General features: G+C 58.0%; 1 protein-coding gene across 1 annotated transcript in view; it reads right to left on the bottom strand.

Annotated features, from left to right (window-relative positions):
- Window positions 1-2,369: 2,369 nt before the first annotated feature.
- RBBP8NL (RBBP8 N-terminal like) overlaps window positions 2,370-10,792 on the bottom strand; it is a 14,960-nt gene continuing 6,537 nt past the window's right edge. Inside the window, exons 8-13 of the mRNA XM_009893453.1 lie at window positions 9,306-9,469; window positions 7,438-8,242; window positions 6,979-7,087; window positions 4,190-4,251; window positions 3,742-3,868; window positions 2,370-2,488 (exon numbers count right to left, since the gene is read on the bottom strand). Coding sequence (XP_009891755.1) covers window positions 2,370-2,488; window positions 3,742-3,868; window positions 4,190-4,251; window positions 6,979-7,087; window positions 7,438-8,242; window positions 9,306-9,469 — 1,386 coding nt within the window. The remainder of the gene's footprint in view (window positions 2,489-3,741; window positions 3,869-4,189; window positions 4,252-6,978; window positions 7,088-7,437; window positions 8,243-9,305; window positions 9,470-10,792) is intronic.

The raw sequence follows: 10,792 nt of genomic DNA, 5'->3' as shown, positions 1-10,792 counted from the left end.
GCCCGCTGTTCAGCAGAAGCCGCTGAGCGATGTGGTTGAATGTGAGGAGGAAAAACCCACCAGCGAGGGACGTGATCTCCGGCAAAGGGCTACAGCCCGCCCGGGATGCGGTGAGGGCAGGAGCGTGTGAACCCACGTGCTCTGCACAAGCTGTAACGCCCGTCCTGCCCTGGACACCCCCGCACCATCCCTGCTCCTTCCCTGGTCCCCGGCTGCCCCTCGTCCCCGTTCCCTGGCTCCACAGCCACCGGCCACCCAGCCCGGGGCAGACCCTCAGCCTGGGACCCCCCCCGAGCGCTGCAGCTCCCCCGGCAAGGCTAAGCCCGGCTCACCGTCCCGGCTCCCTTGCAGCTGGGGCTTTTTGGGATGTTTGGCATTTTTTTTTTGCTGCCTCTTTGCTCCGGGGAGGTGGGAACGCGCTGTGGGGTGTGCAGGAAGGATGCTCGTGACAGGCTGGGCTTGCTGCGCTTTGCTCTTTGTTCTTGTGAATGGGCAAACAAAACCATGTTTAGATAGAAATAACTGCGGGTAAAGGAGATGGTGGTGCACCAGACAGGGCAGGAACCGTCTCTGGCACTTCTCCTCTGGTTTCACTCTGTTTTGGTGCTGTTCTCCGCACGTGTGCTAGGAACAGCCCAGCCTGGCTCCCGGCACAGTCGTGGCTGCAGGGATGCTCACCGGAGCCCTGCTCATCCCATCCCCGGCTGGAAAGCCCCGTCACTTGCTGCTGAAGGGAAACTTCCCCATGCTACTTACCCTCATTAATGAATGTATTAGGTATTTGATGGATGCAGGAGACTGAAGATCTGGATACATGTCAAGCATTTAGGAGATGTGAGTGGTTCTTTTTTTCCCTGAATTTTTTTCTGTAGCAAAGAGACATCATCCCCTGAGCTCCCTATTTATACCCCTTCACATCATTAGTAAAAAAATTAAGTAGTCTGACACTCACTGCTCATGTATTTACCTTCTCTAACTGAAGATTGGTGGTAACCTCAAATGAGACTAAAGGTTTAAATTGGTAAGTGAGTTCAGTGTCTAAACAGACTTCTTATGCCACATATAGAGGGTAGGAGCCCTCAGTCCTCACTCCCCCAACATCTATCCAACATCTGCTTTTATATTTCTGAAATATTATCTACAGAAAGCCTACAGTCCAGGCTGAAACAGCTGATGAGAGCTGGATGTGCAGGAATCTAACACATTAAGCTTGCATGCAGCTGCGCTGTAGCAAATGCGCAGTCAGGTGTCTTAACAGTCTTACTGAAAAAAACTCACACGTGGGATAGGGAACCTCAAGTGGGCAATGTTCATGTTCTTCTTCAGAGGCACTGTGATCCTGTTTGGTAGAACCAGCCGTGCAGCTATGAAGTCTTGAATTAGCGAATCTGACATTACACTGCAGGTGGGGAGAAAAAAAGAAAAAGGGGAACCTAAATCTCTACAATCGATTGCAATTTCAGTTAGAATGAAAGAATGAGGCGCAACACAAGAAATGGGTGCTACAAAAGAAGTGATACTGCCTCCCTTCACCCAAAGCATGCCTACATGCAACTGCACATGAAAGATGAAGGGCAGAAGAAACTCACGCTTGTGACATTTAGCTTAGAACAAGAGAAAAAAGAGAGAACAGTTTATCCACGTGAAAAAACAAGCTCCCAGCAGTCCTCCCCAGGTGAGTGTGAAGCGCTGAGCCGGTGCTCTGCTGTGAGCCACAGCTGGGTCTCGCACCCCCGCCTTCCCCAGGCACGCAGGGCACCCTGGGGACAGGGGACATGCCAGCCCTCCCCTCCCGCGCTCGTCCCCCTGCCCTCTCCAGGGACAGGTCCCACCTGCACGCCCACCTCCTTGCTCCTCACTTCACTGGAAAAGAAAACCGGGGGCTTTCTCCAGGTCAAACAACATCCACACAGGTACGAAACCTGAGTAGGGATTTAATCAATGCAGGTTTGTGCACGGGGCCCCGCGGTGCTGGGCTTGGTCACTGCCTTACAGCTGGCCACCGGGACATCGAGCATGGGGAGCGGGGTCTGGGTGGTCCCTTCTCCTTGCGTGACATCCCGGGGAAGAACACGGTCCCGCCGCAGGGTGAGTGCTGCAAAGAGGGCCACTGAACGCGCTGCTCCACCAGCAGTGACCTGGCTGCCGCAGGCATCCCCTGCGCGGCTCTTCCTCGCCTGGCCTCTCCCAGGGCTCCCAGTGAGGATTTTCAGGGTGCTCTAGCTCGTTAATGAGTCCTCACGAATTCCCCGCGGCCTGGCCCAGCAGGGCAGGAGGAGTCGCTCTCCCAGCGTGGGTGGGATGCTGAGGTCTCCGAGCCCTCTCCTTTGCTCTGCAGCATCTGTGTCGCCTCTCATCCCGCCCTGCTGTTAGCTCTCCTCGGAGGTATCGTTGTGGGAAGAGGAGCAGTTCTCCGGTTCTTTCATGATCCCCGCTGAGCACTGCTCCACTTTGACTTTCTTTCTTCCTCTCGTTGACTTCTTAGCTCCTGTAGACAGCAAGATGATGGCAGGAGTTAACCACAGAGCAATGGAGTTACAGGTACAAGGTCAGCGTGGCCTCATCCCAAAACAGGGACAGCGCAGGAGGAAGCAAAGCTCAGCGAAGGAAAGATGAAGAGAAACCCCTCTCACAGGGGAGATGCGCGGGTACCCGGGGGAGGCTGTTGTGACCCTGGAAGCAGAAACAAGAAGTGAAGCAGAAATAGGCAGAGGACCAACCTGGTGCAGGAGGGTACCTGGGAGGGTACCCAGGCCAGCGGGATGCATTTCATGGATTTCTCCCCCTTTCGGTGCAGTACGCAGCACACACCACATGCTGAGAGGGGGGTTATGCCTCTCCATCCCCCCATTCCTGCCACAACCACGTCCAACCCTCGCTCGGGACATCCCCATCCAGTGCCGGAGGGTGGGATGGTGTCCGCCCTAGGGAGCACAGCGCAGTTTCCTCCCCTCTGCTCCCAGTGGATGGATTTGTAGAGCAAATCCTCTCCTTGCTCAGCTGCGGTGGTGTCCCCCGAGCGAGCAGGCACCTCCCAAGGCCGGGCACAGAGCGAGGGGCAGCCCGTGCCTGTTACACAACTCCCTTTGTGCTTCACCAACAGCCCTCTCTACTTCTATAACTGGGTTAACTGTCTTCACCGACAGTACAAAGGGGGTTGGCAGTGGGGTGTTTCTGACAGAGCACGTTTTAAGGCCTGACAGGCACACCGGCTTGTCCTTGCCCTTATCAGGAGTAGTTTTCTGCTTATTCACCCGTAGGAAGCACAGGTTCAACGCATTCCTCTCTCGGCAGGGAAACCTCCACAGCCGCACCGGAAGATCAACAGAGTTGGCAGAAACCTTTCCCTGAATGTCAATAACTCCCCCACCCCGGGAATTTGGCCTTCTCCAGTCACCCCCTCCCCGACGGGCTGAGCAAACACGAGGGACTCAGCCCTGTTAGCTGAGGTGCCCGGGAGTGCTCTCCTGGCTAACCATTGCCGGGGGCTCCTCTGGCTGGAGATACAAGCGTTGCCAAAACACGGCGCAGCGTGTCTTATCGCAGGGAAATGAGGGATTCCACTGTATCACCTTGGGCAGACATTTGTTTGCAGCGTGGCATGCACTCGGCGGAGCAGCACCCTCCCCTCCGCCGCAGGGAGGGCGGCCGCTGCCCTCGGGCGCTTCTCACGGGAGCCCCTCGGGAAGCAGCAGAAGTTGTCGCCCTGACCTGATGCCACCAGGAGTTCCTCCTCCCTACCTTTTGTCCAGGGATCCTGCCCTCTTTTTCTCTTCTTCTGCAGCGCCTGAGCTTTGTCTTTGGTGCAAAAATATTTCCCATCAGCCTGGCCTTCTTGTAGGATGTCGTCTTCATACGGGGCAGCCACCTGCACCAACGAGAAGAACCGTCAGGCTACAAACTCCCCCGCTTTCCCAGGGACCTGATGGCCCGGTGCATTGCTGGGGACCTTTGTGACCATTGCTATGGAGTGGTGACAAATGCTGACGTTCATAAACCCTCTTGACTTGCTGGAAAGAGTGGTATCTCTATCCCTCAGCAACAAGTTGGGTAACGGTGTGGGAATGGGGTTTGGCTCCTCGTGGAGGAAAAGCCATCACCTCCTGGAGTGAGCTCGAGTAGGGACAACCCATCATTTGCCTCTTGGACCCGACAGCCTGAGCTAATGGACTGAGGAGAGCCAACAAACCTCGCTGTCTGTCGTGTCTGGCTCGTCGGATTCCTGCTTCCCAGACTCAGCATCATCGTCATCTAAGGAAACACAAAAGGAAGGGGTTTTTGGCTGGCGGGGGCCCTGACAAGCTCGCGAGCAGATGCGGAGCCACCGGCCCAGGCTCTGAGAGCCAGCGGGGCAGAAGACAGATTCGGCAATAAACCGTGTTGCAGAGCAGAGGCACTGCCAGCTACCTGGCATGAAATGAATGTTTATGGGGGATCCAAGAGGAGACCGCTGGGGAACCAGCTCCCAGTAACGCTGGGTCTGTAGGACTTTGCTACCCCAAGGTCGCGAGCGCTGCCCCAAAGTCCACGGGCCCGGGCAGGTGGGGAGCTGCGGGGTATTTGAACACCCCAGGCTGTGCCTTCCCCTCTGAGACCCGGCTGGGGAGAAACGTGTTTGGGTAAAGAGGCCAAAAGGGACGATCCTGAAGTTTGCCACCGGTGCTTGTTGGTGGCTCCGGGCCGAGGAGCAGAGGAAGGAAAGGCGGGGGAGCTGCTTCCCTGCCCAGCAAAAAGGATTTTGCTGCACACAGGCCCCGAGGCTACACAACCCCAGACACGTACCTGCACGCAGCAGACACACACCCAGCCGGTGCGCAGAGCCGAGCCGCCCGGCCGGGGACCGAGCCCTGCCGTGGGCATCACCCTGTCTGCACCCACAGCCACACAGCCGCGCTGGGCACGGAGGGGCAGAAAGGGCTGGGGACAAAGCTGTGCCCTTTTCCGAGGGGCAGGGACACCCCAGGACCTCAGTACTGTGACTCTGCTCCTGACACCCGGGCCCAGCCAGGGTGGGATGCTCGGCTGCCCTGCTGCCCCTGCCCAGGCGGTGCTGCTTTCGGGCACTCCGAGAGCCACTGTACTCTGATCCCGTCCTCCTTTTATCCTTCTGCGGGTTAAGGTTCACTAGAAAGTGCAGAAGTATTTGTGTATTGTTTCCTTTGTGTCAACCTTAAGGTGAGAACTGAAGAAAGTCCTGTATTCCCACACCCAGAATGTAATCAGCTGAAATTCTTCTGCTATGATGATATCTCCTTACCATGTAAATCACAGACGACTCCTTTTTTTTTTTTTTTTTCTTTTTTTTCTTTCCACCCTGCAAAATCCTGCTCCGCAGAGTGTTCCCAAACCGCTCCGACACGCCCAGACCAACTAATCCAGGAGAGCTCAACTTTCTGGCCGAGCCAGTAAGGCTGGTACCCAGCAGCTCCCAGAGACGTGCTTCCCGCTCCGCTCCCCATGGCCGCTGCCTTCCTCCCACCCGGGCAAACCTGATGCCCACGTCCCGCGGCGGTCGGGCAGGGAGAAAGCACCGCCTGTCCCCAGACTAAGGGCGCTGCTGGTTTTGGGAATGGAAAGGGCTCTTACGGGGGATGGAGCGGGGAAAGGGAGGAGAGCATCTTGTCCCACCTGCTGCAGGTAGCAGCATCTTTCTGATGAGGAAAGGCTGAGGGACGTGGGGCTTTTTAGTCTGGAGAAGAGAAGACCGAGGGGGGATCTTATTAATGCTTATAAATAGTTATAAACTTATAAATGCTTATAATGCTTATAAATAGCTAAAGGAAGGGTGCCAGGGGGATGGGAACAGTCTGTCTTCAGTGGTGCCCAGGGAACTGCTGGAGAGGGTCCAGCAAAGGGCTACAGAGATGCTGAGGGGACTGGAGCATCTCTCTGCTGAGGAAAGGCTGAGGGACGTGGGGCTGTTCAGTCTGGAGAAGAGAAGACTGAGGGGGATCTTATCAATGCTGATCAATACTGAAAGGGAGGGTGCCGGGGGATGGGGACAGTCTGTCATCAGTGGTGCCCAGTGACAGGACAAGAGGGAACGGGCACAAAGGTGACCATCGGCAGTTCCATCTCCACCTGAGGAGGGCCTTCTCTGCTGTGAGGGCGGCAGAGCAGTGGCACAGGCTGCCCAGAGAGGTGGGGGAGTCTCCCCCTCTGGAGCCATCCCAAACCCGCCTGGACGCCGTCCTGTGCCACTGCTGGAGGTGCCCCTGCTCTGGCGGGGGGTGGGATGGGGGAGCTCCAGAGGGCCCTTCCAGCCCTCACCAGTCTGGGATACTGGGATCCCTCACTCCCTGCTCAGCTCTTTGTGCTGTGCCCACACAGGGTACGCTTTGGAGTAAGGGGGCAGAGCCAGGAATGTTTTTTCCAGTGCCAGTCCTGCAAACCTTTTGCATTTTCCCCATCTCTGCTGGGGCAGCTTCTGAGCTTCTGCTTCCCTGAGATGGGTGGGCAATGCTGGAGCAGCAACGTTGTCCTGTCGCGGCTCACCACCGGGTGGGTTTTGCCAACGGGTCGGTGCTAAACTGACCTCTTTAGCTCCTGGAGAACCGTGTGCCACCCAGCAGTGGAGTGCAGGGGACAGGGTGCTCCACAGGGCGCGCAAGGGCACCCCACGGGTGGCTCCTGCCCTGTGCTGGGCAGAGATATTTGGTTCCGCTCCCCAACAGCCGGCGTTATTTTCTCGCTGTAGATACTGAGCCTGAATTTTGGGCATCCCCAGGGTTGAAAACTGAGCTCTCAAGGATGGAAGTGTGAAACCTGAAGTTCCCCCGATGGCCCAAAAGAGCTGTGAGCCAGGAGCACCTGGGTGCCTGGAAGGGTGTCCCGTGCTGGTTGGGTACTGCTGCGGTCGGCGGGTGCTGCGGGTGCGTGCCGAGCCCGGCACAGAGCTCCCACCGGTAAGATACCTTCACTAAAACGCACCTTTTGCTCTTGCCTTTTCAAATGTCACGCTTGCCAGGGGTTTTTTACCTGCTTCTGCCTTCTGTGCACCGACAGCCAGTCTCAGCCCGGTCTCTGGAAGGGTCTCTGGGTCTCCCGGCGTGGAGCTGTTTGTCGGATGCGCCTGTGAGAGCGCGAGCTGTAGGATACAGGGACCACAAATGCTGCCTGGACCAGCATCGCCGAGGCGTTTCTGCGCACTGGTGGTGTGCTGCGGGGGAGCCCTGCACCAACCCGCGGGACGGGGCACAGGCGCTGCCTGTCCTGGGACTCGGGTGGAAACCCCGCGGGCACCGGAGGGGAGGGAAGGTGGGGAACGAGAACCAGCGCTGAGCGGCTGTGGCTCTGCCATGTGCAAATATGTCCCCGGTGCAGTAAAGTCATCCTCCCATGGGACATTAATGGTGGTCATAATGGTGCCAGCACCAGTGCCGGACACCTGGGGAAGGGGAAGGGGCCACGGTTGATGCCACCATGAGCTGTACTCACCACAGCTGCATCCTCCTCCTCCTCCTCCTCGACAGCCCCAGGCAGTGCCCGGGTGGCACTGGGCCAGCGGTAGGGGAAGCACAAGTTGTCCCGCTCTGCCCCGTGTCTCCCGCGGGCTGCCGGCACAGCGGGGCTCTCCCCGGGGCTCGGTGGTGGGCTGCCGCCCCCCCGCAGCTCCTGGCGGTTGTGCCAGCCTGTTTCCCTGCCACGGCCGGCGTCTGACAGATCCAGCGGCGCGTCTGCGCCATCGTCCCTTTCCGCCTTTGCCTTTTCTCGGAGCTCAGAGATGTCCTGGCTCAGCCAAAGCTCCTTCTCTTCCTTCCCATCTGCGGCGTCCTCCAGGAAGGACCGTTCCTCCTTGCAGCCCGGCGTGATGCTCGGCCACGGGGAGAGGGGCCGCTCCTCGGGGGCGAGCTTGGGGTCTCCCTCCGCCCGCTGGCCTGGCTGGCACTGCCCCAGGAGGAGATGCTGCAGCCTCTCCCTGTGCTTGAGGAGGTGCAGCTTCTCCTCCAGGTGCTGATCCCTCACGTACACCATGGCGGCAGGGAGCTTCAGCAAGGCTGCGCGATCTTCCCAGCCATCACGCGGCCGTGTCCTGCCGTCGGCGGCATCTTTGACCCTGAGCAAATGGCTGGAGAAGCTGCCGCCGTCCCGGTCGGCCGAGGCACAGTTGCTCGCCAGCCCCAGCTGGTGCAGGGAGAGGTGCTTGTGCAGGAGGCAGAGCTGCTCTCTCCGGGCGGTCAGTTTTAGGTTTTCGTAGGATGGAGCAACCTTGGGGGAGTCTGGTTTGCTTGTTGTTAAGTAACTGCAAGAAGCAGGCAAAAAACAATCACGTTAATTAGAGGTTTTTTCATGTGATTTCCCAGCTCCTGCAGGTGATGTGCGTGGTCCCTCCTGCTCTTTCTGTGCCCTGTTGCAGCTCCTGGCCCCGTGCATCGCGCTTGCCTTGGGGTGCTGCGCTGGGGAGGAGGGTCCCGGTGGCCGCGGGGGTCAGGCAGCCGCGGCTCTCCACGCTGCGCACACCGCAGGAAACCATCACCGTCCCACCACCCAACAGTGCTCTCCTGTCCCTGGGCCACGGCAGCTCCAGGCCGGGGGTTGAGCGAGTGGGGGGAAGCAGTGACCGCTCGAGTCAGCACTGCTGCTGAGAAGTCACTTGTCAAAGCATGCGTTGCGGCCAGAAGCATCCTAACCACCCCCCCGGGCTTTCTTAGTGCCTTGGTGGGCTGAAGACCTCCAGGACAGAGGAACAGCCCACCCTAATCCCAACCTCGCTCAACGGGAGATCTTTAGAGCCACGCTAAGAAGGGCAGCGTGGTGCGTGAACCCCCCCTGCAAACCCAGTCCCTGCCGTCGCTGGTTCTTTGGCAGCTTCCATGTGTGCGAGCTTTTCCCGGGAACGCTCGGCAGATCTACTCCCACTCTGGGAAACTTGCCGGCTCTACGGGTGAACTCATGGGCTTTGCTCAGCCCTCCACGCTTCCGAAATCTGTGGGGAGGACGAGCCCGGGGAAGTGCTGAGCGCTGCAGAAAAGCCCATTAGAATAGATAAGGAGGAGCAGGGATTGCCGCCTCCCGTGGGGCAAGTCCTTCTGCTCCCGGCTGGAGGTGCGGGCACCCGGTTTGCTTTATGGGTCTGTCTGACAAAGCCGGAGTAACGAGCGGCTGATCTCGTCAGGCTGGATTCCACTCATTTTTTGCTGGTGTAAACTGGGAGACCCCCCCACCCCAAGGCTGTGGGAGAAGTCTGGAGAAGAAGATAGGCAGGTACAGCGAATACCGGCCATCTCATCGCGGTCTGCCCGGTGGGACAGCTGCAACAGGCCATGGATCAGGCCCACAGCGCGACCCACGAGCGGGTGACTCACGCCTCGAGGCCGGGGCTGTGCTCCCGCTCCGGTGGGAGAGGAGTCTTCCTTGCCGGTGGGGACACTGCTGACCCCGAAGGACTTCTTTCCAGGAGACAGGGTCTGGAGCCGGGTCTCACCAGGGCGATGGTTCCGTGCAGCTGGTTGGCGATCCTCTGGGATGCCTGCGGCAGAGAGGGGAAAGTCCGGGTGAGCCGTTCTGCACTGCATCCCGGGCAGCACGTGGCTAAGGGGAGACCCGTCGAGCAGAGATGCAGCTCTTCACCAGCGTGAACAAGACAGACAGCTCCTACGTGCTCCGTTTGGCACTGTTCTGGTCAACAGCTCAACCATATTGTTATTGGCTTTTCCCAGGAAGTTTCCCCTTCATGATTTCTAGCGGGACCTACACTACTCTCTATTCTCTGCCTGCACTGATTTGTAGCGCAGGTCTTGTGCCTCCCCTCAAGTCAGGCCACGATTCAGTGGCTTAGCCAAGATAAGACCCCGCGAATGCCCTGACCCCTTGTCAGGCCACTAGACTGTATTCATGCAAGCTCCCGGCATGCACGGATTTGGTGGCCGTATTTCCAGTGGAGCACCTGGCTGTGGGGCCAGGACGTCATCGCCTCCATCTGCTGTCATGAAAGGCTCACCACATGTTCTGACTTGACTTTCTCCTGCCCACCTGGAGATGTCACCAACCCTTCCTGCTATCCCTATTAATTATCCTCGCAGCCTGCCTGCAGCCTTACCAAAACCCCTTTTCACCTGCTCTTTCAAGTTTTCTGTGGAGTTCAGGTGAGCGAAGCCCGTGCCAAAACAGAAGCACCTGCGTGGGTGTGTATGTGGGCTTGAGTTCCCATGACCAGGAACAGGGCTCCCGGTCCCGCCGTCTCATCTCCCGGTGCTCGATATCGCCATATCACTCAGCATCCCTCGGCTGACACATGCTCTCTGTGTTTCAAAGGCGTAGCAGGCGTGCTTCGATGCACAAAATGGCAACTACTGAATGCCAGGCCCTCTGAAAATACCAATATTCAAGATGCTGCAGGCGGAGAGACATCTGCGATGCTCTTGGGCAGGGCTGCTGTGGTGTGTTTGTTCTCAGTACCCACAACTCCCACAGTTTACGTGTTCTCCAGGCCTTTCCAACACTCACAGTGCTCTGGCTTCTTGCTCGCCCAGATGATGGAGAGCTGACTCTGTAACTTGGGAGAAACTACACTGAAATGCGGCTCAGCACAGACTCCCCAGGTCCTTCACTCCTCAGGGCTTTCCTCAACAGGACATCTGAGAGAGGAACCAGTGATGGGCAAAGGACTCAAGGATGCTAGATGTGTTGTCATGGAAGATAAACACAGGAGCAAACAAAGCTGGGCGCACTCACAGCGGGGACGGGAGCCTGTGCCAAACCCCAAATACTTTCTTTGCAGTGAGTGGCAATTTCTGCAGAGGATGCAGCTGGTGTTTGGTAGGTCTGGCAGTGGCAAACTGCCCAAGCCTGG

This window comes from Charadrius vociferus, unplaced genomic scaffold (assembly GCF_000708025.1).
Source record: "Charadrius vociferus isolate BGI_N301 unplaced genomic scaffold, ASM70802v2 scaffold259, whole genome shotgun sequence".
NCBI lineage: Eukaryota > Metazoa > Chordata > Aves > Charadriiformes > Charadriidae > Charadrius > Charadrius vociferus.
Note: the sequence above shows the minus strand (reverse complement) of the source record. Positions and strands in the feature narration are given on the sequence as shown.